General features: G+C 40.4%; 1 protein-coding gene across 1 annotated transcript in view; it reads right to left on the bottom strand.

Moving 5' to 3' along the window:
- The window catches only part of LOC126187855 (gamma-soluble NSF attachment protein-like), a 148,035-nt gene that overhangs the window by 66,084 nt on the left and 65,667 nt on the right, over positions 1 to 16,284 (bottom strand). Inside the window, exon 7 of the mRNA XM_049929170.1 lies at positions 15,595 to 15,772. Within this exon, the coding sequence (XP_049785127.1) occupies positions 15,595 to 15,772 (178 nt within the window). The remainder of the gene's footprint in view (positions 1 to 15,594; positions 15,773 to 16,284) is intronic.

The raw sequence follows: 16,284 nt of genomic DNA, 5'->3' as shown, positions 1-16,284 counted from the left end.
AACACCAGACCCAGCTTGGGGACCCGTGCTCACCACGGACATCACGCAAAATGCATGATGGCCCTCGATGACACCATGACAATCTGGCAAAAAGAAAATCCATGTAAAATCAAAACTGGAGGAAAACCAGCAATAAGAGCAAACTTCCTTGGGTTTTCTGACAATTTAGCTCTCTTAGCCCTTGACATGGAACAAATTCGTGCTCAGATCACAAGCCTCCAGAAAATTGCTTCAAAAATAGGATTACAAATATCTTTTGAGAAAACTGAAATCATGCCCATGAAAGCTCTTTGCATAGATAAAAATCTTCTTAAATGATCAAGCAATTAACACAGTTCTACAATTTAAATATCTTGGAGAAATTATTTTGCACAACTTGGGTGAGAAAGCAACATGATAAATAGAACCAACAAAATGAAAAAAGCACAACTTGGGGTGTAACCTGGTCAACATATAATAAGAAATGCCAGTCAATAGACACTAAGATCCAACATTATAAAACTGTAACCCTCCTAAAAGCAACTTATGCTTGTGAAACTCTGTTCCAAATTAAAAATGAAAGAAGAACCGATCAACTCCTTAAGCCTGAATGAAGAATTATCAGGACATGCATCAATAAAAAAATACCAGTTTGATGGAGTCTGGAGAATCCTCCTTAATCAAACTGTCTATTGTAAGACCCAACCACCAGAACAATGAAGAAGAAAAGAATCTTGTATTTCTTTCATGTCTTACGACTGCCTGACTACAGGATTTTGAAACAACTAGTGATGAGAAGTCTTGGAAAGAAGACAGGACAGTGGGTCAAAGAAATTCAGCAAGCTCTTTAAGCAGTCGGACTTAGAATTAATGATGCAGAGAACAAAATCAAAATTAACACTCTCCTTATGAATCATGAATTTTCAGCAGAAATGATGCACAGAATACTGGTCGAGATTTCAGATGAGTTAGGAAAATTGCGTTCAGAACAAATGAAAAAGTACTGGGCTGAGTGCAAGAGGCAAGCAGTCCAATCTTTAAAGAGAAAGTGAACATGGACTGACTCAAGGGGTCAAATGTGGCCAATCAAGTTTAGTAATAATAATAATAATAATAATAATAATAAGTATGAAAAAAATCATGCAAACATCTATAATTTTATACGTTAGGCTATGTTTATAATTAGAGCTATGACAACTGTTAAATATTTGAAATTAGCAAGGTGTAAGGAATGACTGGTATCTGAGCTAATACCGACTCAGAAAAAAAAAAAAAAAAAAAAAAAAAAAAAAAAAAAAAAAAAAAAAAAAACACACACACACACACACAATTAAAGGAAGGACTGTTTGTTATGTTTCCAGGACATATGTTTCTGCCCCACATGAAATGATAAGTTAATTTATCTGTTTATATTTTTCAAATGTGACCATCTCTGAGGCAGCTACAGTCAAATTACATGATTAAGTGAGACAGATATCTGCCCTGTGTCCAATAGAGCTGAAGGTGTGATTTACATCTGGCTGACATAACAACTGAAATACGATATCCACTGAATGCTGTGAATATATGACAGAAACAAGCACAAATTGTTTCCTAGTGTATGAATCTTAGCTGCAACTATAGCAGAGGGGTATCTGTGTGGAGGCCAGACTAATTCATGATTCCTTAAGAGGAGCTGCAGCCTTTTCAGCAGCTGCAGGTGCATCAATCTGGTTGGTTGGATCATCTGGCCTCATAAGAACAGCCAACATGACTCTGCTGTTCTAGTACAGCAAGCAGCTGAAAGCAAGGGTAAACTACAACAATAAACCCTCCACTTGCCCTAAAGGCATGTAGCTATACAGAATTACTTAATGATGTTCACATCCTCTCGAGTAAAATATCCCAGGGATAAAATAGTCCCCCTTTCAGATCTCCAAGCAGGACACTACTAAGGATGATACTGCCATCAGGAAAAACAAGAGTGGCATTCTACAGGTCAGAGCATGTAGTGTTAGGCCCCTTAATTGGGTAGATGTGGTAAAGAATTTAAAAACAGTAATGGATAGGCTGAAGTGAGAAATAGTGGGAATTAGCGAAGTGCGGTGACAGGAAGAACAGGACTTTTGGTCACGTCAGTACAGGTTTACCAACACAAAATTTGATAATAATAAAGCAGGAGTAGGCCTAACAATGAATAAGAAAATAGAAATGCGGGTAAACTATTAACTGCACAGTGAACACACTGTCATAGCCAAGATGGATGTGAAATGGACACCCACCACAGTAGTAAAAGTTATTTGCCAACTACCTATGCAGATGAAGAGATTAAAAGGTTGGTTGGTTTGGGGGAGGGGACCAAACAGCGAGGTCATTGGTCCCATCGGATTAGGGAAGGTTGGGGAAGGAAATCGGCCATGCCCTTTAAAGGAACCATCCCACCATTTGTCTGGAGTGATTTAGGGAAATCACAGAAAACCTAAATCAGGATGGCTGGATGCATGTTTGAACCACGGTCCTCCCGAATGCAATGCCAGTGTGCTAACCACTGCACACCTCGCTCAGTGAATAGATTAAAAGAATGTACGATAAGATAAAGGAAAGTATTGAGACAGTTATAGACAATGAAAATCTAATTGTGGCGAGACTCTGAAATAGGCTAGTGGGGAAAAAATAACATAAAAAAGGTAGGAAAACATGGGCTGGTGGAAAGGAATGAGAGTGGAAGCCATCTGGCAAAATTATGCAGCGGATACTTTCATCGTTCTTAATACTTGGTTTAAGAATCATGAGAGGCAGTTGTACACATGGAAGAGAGCTGAAGATGCTGGAATGTGTCAGACACATTATGTAATGGTATGACAGATATCAAAACCAGTTTTTAAACTATAAGCCATTTCCAGGGGGGCAAATATGAAATGAATATAATTTATTGGTTTTCCACAGCACACAACAAATTAAAAAATTGCAAAAAGGTAGGAAAATAAAGAGATGGAGCCTGGATAAGTTGAAGGAACCAGGGTCATGATAGTTTCAGAGGTATCATTAGGCAACAGGGAAAAGGAATACAACAGGAAACATATGGGTAGCTTTGAGAGATGAAATAGGGAACACAGAAAATCAAATAGCTCAGAAGTCAAGGCCTAGCAGAAATCCCTAGATAACACAGAAGATATTGAATTTAATTGACAAATGGAGAAAAATATGAAAATGTGACAAAAGAAGCTCGCAAAAGGGAATACAGACCTGTAAAAAATGAGGTCGACACAAAGTGGAAAATGGTTACGCAGAAAACGATGAAGGACGAATGCAAGGCTGTAGAGGCATGTGTAACTACGATTATGATAGCTGCTGTCTATAGGAAAATTAGAGACACCTTTGGAGAGAGAAGCAGCTCTATGAAAATCAAGAGCTCAGATAACAAGCCAGTACTAAACAAAGAAGGGAAAACTGAAATGTGGAAGGAATATACAGGTGGGAGTGAAGATGAAGATGGGATGGAGATACGATACTACAAGCAGAATTTGATAGAGCACTGAAAGACCTAAGTGAAAACAAGATCCCTGGAGTACATGACTTTCCCCACAGAATTACTGAGATCTTTGGGAGAGCTAGTTGTGCCAAAACTATCTCACCTGGGGTGCAAGATATATGAGGCAAAAAACCCTTAGGCTTCAGGAAGAATGTAATAATCCCAGTACAAAAGAAGGCAGATCCTGAAGGTGTGAATGCTACCAAACCATTAGTTACCTCTTGAGGTTGTTCAAGTGTTCCTGAACAGCCTCTGAAAGTTTGCTGGTGGAGTGTCCGCCTGCTTAGGTGGGTGGTAACATGCTCGCCTCCCATGCAAGTGGGTCCGGGTTCAATCCCCGGCTGAGTTGGAGATTTTCTCCGCCCAGGGACTGGGTGCTAAGTTGTCATCATCATTTTGTCATCATCAACGCGCAAGTTGCCCAATGTGGTGTCGAATGAAATAAGGCTTGCACTTGGTGGCTGAACTTTCCCGAATAGGGGCCTCCCGGCCAACGACGCCATACTCATTTCCGTTTTTATTGGTGGAGTTCTGTTTCACCCTGTATGTGAAACACGTGAAATACTCTCCAACTTTGGGAAACAGCAAGAATTACAACTGCAAAGAAGGAAGGTGCCAAAAGTTGTGAATACCGCCAAACCATCTGTTTAATAAATCAAGTTTGCAAAATACTGACCCAAATTATTTACAGAATAATGGAAGACCAGGTAGAGGTTGACCTTGGGAAAGATGGGTTTGGAGTCTGGAGAAATGTTGGCAGGTAATATTGATCCTATGACTTGTCTCAGAAGATAGCTTGAAGAATCACACACCTACATTTACAGTATTTGTAGATGCAGGTAAAGCTTTTAACAATACTGACTGGACTAAACTTTATGAAATTTGAAAGCAGTCGTGATAAAATACAGGAAGCAAAATGTTATTTACAACTTGTGCAGAAACCAAATTGTAGTTAGGAGTCGAAGCACATGAAAGGGAAACAGTTGTTGATATGAGTGAGACACAGTTGTACCCTGTCACTGATGTTATTAGGCTGTACCAAGGAGAAATCTGGAAATGGAATTAAAGTTCTAGGATAAAAAATAAAATATTTGCAGTTTGAATGTGAAATTTTAATTCTGTCAGAGATGGCAAAGGACTTGGAAAAGCAGTTCAATGAAACAGATAGTGTCTTCAAGATATTACAAGATGAACAACAATAGCAAAACAAGGGTAACGGAATGTAGTTGAAGTAAACCAGGCTGAAGGAATTAGATTAGGAAATGAGACACTAAAAGTCGTAGATGGAAGTTGTTATTTGGGAAGCAAAGTATCTTGTGATGGTCAATGCTGAGTTGATATAAAATGCAGACTGACAACAGAAAAAAATGAAAATGAAAAAGAGGAATTTGTTAACATTTGATATAAATTTACAAGTTAGGATGTCTTTTCTGAAAGTAGCCTTGTATGGAAGTGAGATGTGGACAATAAGCAGCTCAAACAGCAAGACAACAGAAGCCTTGAAATGTGATGCTATACAATAATGTTAAAGATTAGACAGGTAGATAGAATAACAAATAGGAAGTACTGAAATCCATTGGTGAAAAAAAATTATGATGCTATTTAACTGAAAGAAGGGATTGGTTGATACACACACCTTGAGGTGTATCAGTTTGATAATGAAAGGAAGTGTGGGGCTAAAAAACTGTATAGGGAAACCAAGGTTTGAATACAGTAAGCTAGTCCAAAACAACAAGTGTATTACAATCCACCTCATGAAGGAAGATGTTATAAAGTCAAGTTTAACACATATATTTCAGAATGACACAACACATATAAGTCACAGAGTAAGTTGACAAGCAAGACATGTGTACACGTTAGCATTCGAATGAGCACTGAGTCCCAGTCTAGCGGCCGCTGCTCGGCTGGCCGCTTAGGTGGCACAGCTGCTGCATGGCTGGCAGATAGCGCCGCACGTAGAGGACGCGCGTAATTGCGCAGCGGCGCTTTGAATGATCGGCGAGTCACAACACTTTTCCCCCTTTTGAAATTGTTGCACTGATCTTGATGGAGGTGTCCTGGAGATGGCTAATGTCCATAGGCGTTGTTTGACTTGCCGTAAAGTCTCGAGGAGGAGGCTTCCCGTACGGACGGAAGTGTCCCCAATGATAAAGGGTCGAGATGACAGGAGACGTAGGGGTCAAATCTGCTGGGGCCCCATGCACCAATCTGCCCGTTGCGGCAAGTCCAGTTGATATGACAGGAGACATGGGCGATGTGTCGGCGTCCGTTGGAGGAGGAGGCGAGCAGATTTGCTCTGACAGAGGATGGTCATCAGGTTCCTGCATGGGCACGTCTCCTGGTGGCGTCCATTCTTGTGCTGGCATTGCGATGACAGCAAGAGGGCTGCGTTGTGAGTATTGAGAAATGCCAAGATCCCGAGCATCAGGCAGAGCCAAAGGTGGTGTAGCAGCATTCGCAACAGGCGTTGCTGGCACACGACGTCCATAACCCGCTGCTCGGCAACATCCAGGTGGAAACACAAAAGTTCATCCCTATCGAATGCCTGATAAGGACCCATGGGAAGGTGAGACAGAGCATCAGCATTTGCATGTTGAGCCGTTGGCCAGAAATGAATCTCATAATTGAAACGAGACAAGTAAAGAGCCCAACGCTGGAGGCGGTGTGCAGCCTTGTCGGGAAGTGACGTTGATGGATGAAACAAGGAAACAAGTGGTTTGTGATCCGTAACAAGATGAAATTTTAAGCCATAGAGAAAAACACCAAACTTATGAAGAGCATAAATTATGGCCAAAGCTTCTTTCTCAATTTGAGAATACTTTTGTTGGGCATCTGTGAGCGTTTTGGAGGCATAAGCAATGGGTTGTTCCGAACTGTCAGAAAAACGGTGCGCAAGGACTGCACCGACCCCATATTGAGAGGCGTCTGTGGCAAGAACAAGATGTTGGCCAGGTCGATAAGTAGCCAGGCACGGGGCCTGTTTCAGCATAGTCTTCAATTTCTGGAAAGCCGCTTTGCATGACGCGGACCAGTGAAAAGGCACGTTTTTATGCAACAGGCGATGCAACGGCTGAGCCACCGAAGCCGCAGACGGTAAAAACTTGTGATAGTATGCTATTTTCCCCAAGAAGGCCTGCAGTTCCTTAACAGATGTAGTGCGAGGAAGGGCATCAATCGCAGCGACAGTTTGCTGAAGCGGACAAATACCATACCGAGAGAGTTGAAACCCCAAGTACGCGATAGATGCCTGAAAAAATTTGTGATTTCTGAAGATTACACTTAAGACCGGCAGTCTGTAAGACATGAAAAAGTGTGCGGAGATTTTGAAGATGTTCTTCAGTGGTGGAGCCAGTGGCAACAATGTCGTCCATATAATTGATACACCCAGGGACAGGGAGCAATAATTGTTCCAAGAATCGCTGAAAGAGAGCAGGGGCGCTAGCAACCCCGAATGGCAAGCGTTGGTATTGATAGAGGCCGAAAGGCGTGTTAAGGACCAGAAACTGCCGGGAAGCAGTGTCGAGAGGAAGTTGATGATAAGCTTCTGACAGGTCAATTTTAGAAAAATACTGGCCTCCAGCAAGTTTAGTGAACAGTTCTTCAGGACGGGGCATAGGGTAAGTGTCGATGAGGCATTGAGCATTTACAGTGGCTTTGAAATCGCCACAGAGACGAATATCACCATTTGGCTTAGCAACGACAACGACAGGAGAGGACCACTCACTGGAAGTGACAGGAAGCAAGACCCCTGAAGTAGTGAGACGATCCAACTCCCGTTTTACCCGATCATGAACAGCCACAGGAATGGACCGAGCCCGAAAAAACTTAGGCCGAGCAGTGGGTTTGAGCGTGATATGAGCTTCAAAGTCGTTTGCACGGCCTAACCCAGGAGAAAAAAGGGACGAAAATGTCATCGACAAGGAATCCAGTTGAGCATAAGGTATAGCATCAGAGACAATACTGACAGAGTCATCTATGGAGAACCCAAAAATGCGAAAGGCATCGAAACCAAAAAGATTTTCTGTGTTGCTCTGGTCGACCACAAATATGGGAACAGTGCGAACAACGGATTTGTAAGATACCTCAGCATTAAACTGTCCCAAGAGAGAAATCTTCTGTTTATTGTACATCCGTAATTGCCGAGTGACAGGTGTGAGGAGTGGAGAACCCAACTGAAGATACGTCTGACAATTAATTATAGTGGCAGCAGAACCAGTATCCACTTGCATGCGAACATCTCGACCAAGGATTTGGACAGTGAGGAATAACTTCCCTGAAAGGGAAGAAGTGCAATTGACAGACAACACAGAATCAGAATCAGCGTCATGTTCATGAACATCATGTATGCGGTCGGATTTGCAAACGGAAGACACATGACCTTTCTTTTTGCAATTGTGACACACAGCCCAACGTTGGGGACAATCCTCGCATGAATGTTTTGTAAAACACCGCGTACACGAAGGAAGTTGCCGGGGGTTTTGCTACAGGTTCTTAGTGGGTTGTTTACGGCTAGGCCGAGGCTGCCCGTGGGAGCGCACTGCGGCCACGTCGGTCGGCGGGGACGCGCCGCACGCGTCATCAACAGCGCACAGAGGTTGTATTTCCCCGACATCACCCCACGCCTCTATTTGCGCCCCAGCGGCGCAAGAAATTTCAAGACTGCGCAATGGAGAGAACTTCATCTAGAGTCGGATTCGCCAACTGAAGGGCACATTGCTGAAATTCTTTGTCGGGGGCCGACCGGATAATAGCATCCCGTACCATGGAATCGGCATAGGATTCTTTGTGAACGTCAGTTACAAACTGACACTTTCAACTGAGGCCATGAAGTTCAGCAGCCCAAGCGCGATAGGATTGATGTGGCTGTTTTTGACAACGATAAAAGGCAACACGGGAGGCTACCACATGCGTTTGCTTTTGAAAATAGACAGACAGAAGTGAGCACATTTCAGCAAAGGACAAAGATGCAGGATCCTTCAAAGGAGCCAATTGCGACAACCGATACATTTGAGGTGAAATCCAGGAAAGGAACAGAGACTTACATGGTTGTTCGTCTGTGACATGAAATGCCAAGAAGTGCTGTCAAAGACATTTTTCATAATCAGACCAGTCTTCTGCTGTCTCGTCATAAGGAGGAAAAGGAGGTATAGCCAACGACGAGAAACGCCCCGCATTTGACGCCGCGGCGAAATCGCGAATCGCCGCTGTTAGAAGCGTTTGCTGCTCAAGGAGATTTTGCAATAGTTGCTCGACAGTAGCCATGGAACCCTGTGAGTCAACGGTGAAAAGGAAGAATCCACTACCTCGTCGCCAATTGTTATAACATCAAGTTTAACACCTATATTTCAGAACGACACAACACATATAAGTCACAGAGTAAGTTGACAAGCAAGACACGTGTACACGTTAGCATTCGAATGAGCACTGAGTCCCAGTCTAGCGGCCGCTGCTCGGCTGGCCGCTTAGGTGGCGCAGCTGCTGCATGGCTGGCAGACAGCACCGCATGTAGAGGACACATGTAACTGCGCGGCAGCGCTTTGAATGATTGGCGAGTCACAACAGAAGATGCCCGAATATCCAGCCATTCTGCACATTCCCCCTATTAACCTCTGGCAGTCAATAAGATTCATTCTCTTTTCAAGTGGCTAGCCGTGAATTATGAAAATCTCTCTCCTGCAGGCTGCACTCTTGCCACATTTTGTGACAAAGCAATTTCATTCCCAGAGTGATAAAATTATTCATTCAATTGTCAACATTATTTTCTTGCTGCAGTATAGCTATGAACGTATATCTGTAAATGTGTTACTGTGGTTTCCAAATAAATACGTCAATTGACTGCAATAAAGGAAGTACTTCACAAGTAGCCAATGGGGATTGTTTGCCATGTTCACATCTTCTTTAAACGTGAAATGAAAGCGGGACGCTTACTGTTGACATTTTGAAGACACAAGAACATACTGCACAACGCTGCACTGTCAGCAAGAAAACTGTGCAGCCAGTTCCAATTGAAAGAGTCAGACCTATAGAAACATCAAGAAGAGTTCATTTTGTGTCACATGGAAAGCATCCAAGAAGCCTATAACACCAATGGAGGTTCTGACGTGGATGTTTTAAACATTGAATATCCAACTTCACTGACACTTGTTAAAGTTATGCATGAGAAAAACTTGTATTTAGGTGTAAGAAAAACTGCAGTGACTACCATTTGGAAATGAATGCTGTCACTTTCAAGAAGTAGTTAACAGTACTATTTTTGCCATGCCTTGTTTTGCTTTAAAGTCAGTCATTGTAAATGGATAATACCAGTTATCATTCAGCTGTTACAGAGAAAACACTGAGTATCAACAAAAGGAAAGCGGATATTGTGCTCCGGCTTAAAAATAACAAGACCCCACACGGTGTAAGCCAGGCTCCTGCTGAACTCACGCAGCTCATTAATTTAAACAAGTCATGTGAGAAGACGTATGAAATTGATTTATTTGCATGTGAGTGTGGTCACACAGTTTTGTGTTCACCACCATATCACTGTCTTATAATCCAATTGGATTATAAAAGAACGAAATGTTCAGGATAGCAGACACTGGATCGCCTTGTGTATGAAGCACTAGACATCATCTCCTATTCAAAATGGGCAAACTGTGTATTGCACACTGAAAAGTTTCAGGAAGAGGACTTTGATAAAGAGGTGAAGCTGGATACAAGCATCTGACCTATAGTGATAAATTTACAATCAGATTGTTTGGACAAAGTCTCAGATACCAGTGACTGTGATACTACAATGTAGACCATGGAGCAAAGTAGAGTGATAATAGTTCTTAGCTTTAAAGATGCTCTACTTAAAAAATGTTTTTGTTTGCCAGAATATCAATTGCATATACAGTAACTTCTATGAAAATGTCGTACCCTTTATTGAATGGGAATTTGTATCCTAAGTAGTATGCAGGCATTCAATTGTTATGAGTGACATGATTATAATTTGTGATTTATTGTTCAAGGAGAAGCAGCTAGTTAGTTTTGAACTTTAAGCTTTTGCCACCGTTTACTATGCTCTAATAAATTGCGAGAATGCGGCCAGATAAATTTGTCGAGAACTCCAATATTCTGACAGGTAACAACCAGACATTTTCAAGGTATGAACTGTAAAAGTCTTAAAATGGCAGGGAGGGCTACCTGTTGAAGTATCAATGGTTTTCGATGTACAGGGTGGTTATAGTTTAACTTTCACTACTTCAGCCAGCACAGATAGATAACTGTATACTTAACAGATATCCAGCTTTATAGGAATGATTTTCAGGCTGTGCACTGCAGGATTTGCATTGTTAGTAGTGTTAGTGTTAAGACTTGCCATTAGGCACCAATCCTGATATGACAACACAGTTTTGAAGCACGAACATAAATGTGCATTACAGCTGCAGACATTATATACGGTCCTAGACAAGGAGAGCAGGGATTTACTCGTAAAACTGTTTGATTGAAACAACAACAATAGTGCTGCTGCTCTTCATGAGAATTGACACTTCAAGGCAATATGCACTGAGGCTGGTGAACATGATCTGGAAGTTCACTGCCGAGTAGGGAATTGCTCCTGGGAGAGGCCAAAGCCAACTGCACCAAAAAATTGTTGAAGTAGTTACTGCTACCATGGCTGAGAATGCTGGACACAATGTGTTATCTTCAAGCAGTCCATAAGCTGTGTCACCACAGCTGACCATTCCATATTTCACTATCGTTTTGAGCAGTAGTAGAGCAACCTCTAGTGTGGTTGCAGGCTGTCATGCTTGCAGACAGTTATCACTTTGAGCAACATTTGTAACCAAGAATGTAAGCATGGTATGCAATTAAGAAATATTACCCTCTCATGTGGAAATTAAAATGTATCTCTTTGAACAGTTTATTCATTATTGTTCTTCCTCAAATCCTTACAAATGTTTCCACAAAGTTTCATTGTCTATGATCACTGGTTTTTCATGGTAGGGCCCTCTCAAGTAGCAAAAATTTATAATAATCACCCTGTACTTACCAGTAGCATTCTCTTGAGTTATTTAAAAACTATGATAAGTTGCTGGCTTGTTCCACTGATAATAAATGTATTCTCTCACTGTAATATGGAATGTGTTAGTTTACACTCTTCGTGCTCTTTGTCAGCAAACAATATGACATTTTGACTATTTACACAGCAGTCTTTTGCATTGATATTTGCTAGCAGTAACACTTTCTTGCGTATGAGATGTGATTTATTAACTACACACACACACACACACACACACACACACACACACACACACTTAATGATTGTGGCTGAATATCTCAGCCATTACTGTGCCCAGCTGTGGATGAATGATGATTAGTCTTAAGAATTTCTCTACCTATTAATGTAATGATGAATGTTCATGTTGTTTTTGAATTGCTATTGGTCACTGAAAACAAATTACATACACATGTTACAAACAGTGAGGCTGTTGACATTACATCTTTATGTTTAAGGAGCTGTCTTCACAAGATTCTACAGTGGACATAACGTATTATCCTTATTACATACTTCTGTGTGACAAACATTTTCTGCCTCTAAGAAAACAAAGAATATGATGCCATAACAAATTAGCAGACAAAAGCAGAAAAAGTAAGTCAGCTTGTTGACATTTTCATCTACAAAGTCTGTTGTTAACCATAATGCAAAAGATGTAGAATTAGATGCTCAGATCTGTAAAAATGAATTCCAACACATGTTCTTATTAATAGGCAATTGTGTATTACATTTTTACTTACAATAAAGTCCAAATCACACCACAATACGAATATGGTAACCGGTTTCAATGGCTTTATCGTTAGACAGTCCTCCTTTTTAATAAAAACTGTACTCGATGCTTTCACAAAGCTGTGTCCGACACGATATGGACTGAGGCTTCTCTCACAGTGGCACTGATAATGGTCATCAGATGCCGTCACAAGAGGTTGCCTGATAACATTGCCGACAGCTTTGTCATAGTGCATCCCATATCTGTCAGTTTTAAGCAGTGTCAAAGAGGTTAGGTTAGGTTAGGTTAGAAACAACTCTATGTATGAAGTAGTTTAGACTTTAACCTCCTAGGGTGGGATGGATACACGACACCTCTGTGCTTCGACAGAAGTGTTGCATCACAGCTTTTGTTATTAAAAAGATGCTGAATGCAAGTGAATGAGCTATATCTATCCCCAAAAGAACATGACACGTACCATACACTCTTTCCTCATTTACTGGGATAACCAGACAGTTTTAAGAACATATGAGGTGAAGGAAGAGATGTTATATTACACATACATATATGAGGTGGTTTGCGATGAAATTGAAAAGCAAGATTACAAACACACTCCACAACTTCAAATAAATGCAGCAAAACACACAAGTCAACTAACCTTCAAAGACTGTCATTCAGCATAAGTCTAAAGGGCAAACAAATTATAGAATGAGATATTCTGAACACACAGTACTGAATAGGGGAAAAAAGATACATTTGCAAACCTCCTAATATAACAGCAACTCTACCCTACTGGCATAAAAACACTAGTTGGTGGTGGTGGTGGTGGTGGTGGTGGTGCTGGTAGTAGTAGCAATTTGTAGACAGCCAATGTCCACTTACCACAACCCAAAAAGATCCACTACATTAACTTTAAACATAATATACACCATGCTTCTCACGGTAAAATATTAATTTTTGTAGGTTACAATTTCCATCTAAAATTTCTGATGAAGGTTGTGCCTACTTGTGGTTTCCATTAACAGCACGATTTAAGTCCACAGATTACGATCTATATCTCTATTATGCTGCTTTTCATCCTCAGGATTCCACTACTTCTCTTTTGAATTAAACTTCTCTGTTTCTCACAGTCCATATTTTATCTGTGGGAATGTCAGTTGATTCTACGAAAGAAAACAAACTCCTTTGAATTTCACCAATTGTATTCCAAAGTCTGTACATTTGAATGGCGAGGTCTGCTGCATTTTGACCGCACATGTACTGTCATACTGATTTGAAACCCTTGGTCCTCTTCAGTGATGTCTGTCGTCTTCAAAATTTACTGAAGTTGGTGACACTGTGACAGCAATCTTAAGCTGTGTATAAGTTGACTCAGCATCGTCAATACTGAAGTAAGATTTCTCACACACAGAAGGTTGATCAAACTCATTTTTAAAATTTATTCCAATGTACTGTAAGCAAATTAAACTGATTGTTGGCCGCAGCAACACTGTTCAGCAACATAGCTTTTCTTTGCCCACACTATGCCTACACACTTTGCCCACACTATGCCTCAATGCTTACGAAATCCTCATCCCCTCAATGCTTCCCTATTGCGCCTCCTCTATGCGTGGAAGTGCCTTCCCACATGACACAGCTGTAACATCCTATTAAGCAATGCATGAATGAGTATCATTCAAAATTTCGTTGTTATTGACATGCTGACACCTGTTTTCTGGGTTCTGTCAGGCAGAAGTGCAGCTCACGCAGTGTGATGACTGTAGATCAGCAAGACAGGTTTGGTGGTTACAAGTCATCAACAGGCAGATTTCATAGAGACTATTTGGTCACAGTAAACTGTGGCATTCCAAGCTGGAACAAACTTAATAGGTTGGACAGTTTTTGATGTGGTACTGAGGGTGTTCATCTAGTTGCAGGGCAAGGATTCTGGACTAGAGGATAGAAACTTAAGACCGCAGAGCTGGTGTGTATTACAAACAGACAAGAGATGTACTTTGACGGTGTCATTTGTTGGACTAGGCAAGTAAAGGTCCAGGACTTCTGAAACCCAGATATAATTGTGGAAGAAAGGTTTGCAATCAGGATGGGGATTTTGAGGGTGACAATGGGGCGGAGAAATCCTGTAGGTTAGACACTAATATATAGCAATGAGTATTCATGCTGTGGCCAGAAATAAGACTACAGGAAGTATCATTCCTTATAAATCTGTCAAATGCACAACTCACAAACCTGATTTTTTTTTCCCTACTGAGCCTGATATGATGGCAAGACTATTCCAAGACACTACTGGGTCAAACACATAAGAAGTATTCAGCTTGCATTTCTGGAACACAATGACTTAAGAAAGAAAAACATTGTTTTATTTACATAAATGTAATACACTCTGTTTTAGTATAACTATTTTGGAACTGGCACATGAAAACTTTTTTGTATGTCCATAAGGGGTGGTATGAAATTCTGTACAATATATTCCTGTTACACATTTATTGGTCTGCTGTGTATCAGTTTCATTACATTTATCTTTTGTTTTTCATTACCTTTATGCAATTTGCAATCCAGGTCTGTATCTTCACATTTTATGATCTCTGTAATATGTGCATTGTGCACTTCCACAGGTCTTTGCAGAAGTTGCAATCGTAGAAAAATGGCGTTTTCACTTCCATGTACATTCCGAGCCTTTGTATTTTATTACCTTAGATCTCTAAGCAATCTTTTCCACACAAGAGAGTATTATCTTCTTCTTCTTCTTCTTCCATTCATTCATAACAACTCATTGCAGCTTACTTAACATCTCTGTAAAAATCATATCAACCAAACACAACTCCAGAAATCATATGGCTGCTCTTTTCTTCAAGTCGGTCTTACACAGATTTCAAACACTGACAGCTAAAAATGTGCATTTACTGACAATAGTAGCCAGAAACAAGGATGTGCTGTTTGTTAATTTTGTATTTTTATTACAATCACACAAAGGTGTAAGAAGACACAATGATTTGTTAATTAACATGCATCCAATTTGATATTTGAGGTTAATGACACTTAAGGGAAATGATCAGAGAATAATTTAAGTACAAAAAAGTGACAAAATATTAATATACTGATTATTTCTAATTAAATATTCAAGTACCAATTTCATATAAACAGAGATATGATCTGTAATTCTATACACTGATTATTTTTATGCAGTCATACATAAGGCTCAGATTTAATTTAAAGTAAATTCAAGGAATGTGGTGGTAACAACAAATAAAATTCCAATTTCAGTTCAGCTCTTACTTTACCATAAACACTATCTCCCAAGTTCCACAACCACAATGAAGCTCATTTTCTTTATTAGCAATACCTTAAATGCTTCAGCAATGAATTTACCTCTGCTGGATCACAGCAATTTCCCCACTCCTTAAATGCTTTTTCTGCTGCTACTGTGTCTCCTCGAGCTAGCTGAACAAGTACAAGTGCAACAGCAAGCCTTCCAATTGCTGGTATGTTGTCCGACTGCTGGTGCAAGCCGATTTCTCGCCGAATAGCATCTGCTGCCTGATCAAACCTTTAATCATGAAACAACAACTGAAGTTATTTAAGAAACAATATATGATAGTTCTTAACTACAGTTTTCTCATTTTATTATTAAGCACAAAATTAAAAAATGAAACCTGCACAATGCAGAACTATGAATTACAAGCTACTTCTATGGTGAAAGACTGTCAGTGATGTCATAGGAGACTAACTCATATGTGGATGTTTACAGAGCAATCTCACACATAATACTCATACTGGCAAGTAAAGCACACTCTTTATCTCATATTTGTTTTTTGAAAGCTACGTGTCAGTGAGTTGTGGAATATTGCTGGACACTGAAGTACATGTACAAAATCTTTGTTATTGAATTATTATGTAAGAGGATTTATTACAGAGCAAGTCTTGTTTCGTATGTTCTATTATTTGTTTGAGGTATTCCATGTGGGCTCCATGCTGTTCCAGGAGCATTAAAGCTTTACTTGATGTCATGACAAGCAAAGTAATCTAAAGTCTTCTACGCAAAAGATTATAACAATAATG

The sequence above is a fragment of the Schistocerca cancellata genome, chromosome 5, assembly GCF_023864275.1.
Source record: "Schistocerca cancellata isolate TAMUIC-IGC-003103 chromosome 5, iqSchCanc2.1, whole genome shotgun sequence".
Taxonomy (NCBI): domain Eukaryota; kingdom Metazoa; phylum Arthropoda; class Insecta; order Orthoptera; family Acrididae; genus Schistocerca; species Schistocerca cancellata.
Note: the sequence above shows the minus strand (reverse complement) of the source record. Positions and strands in the feature narration are given on the sequence as shown.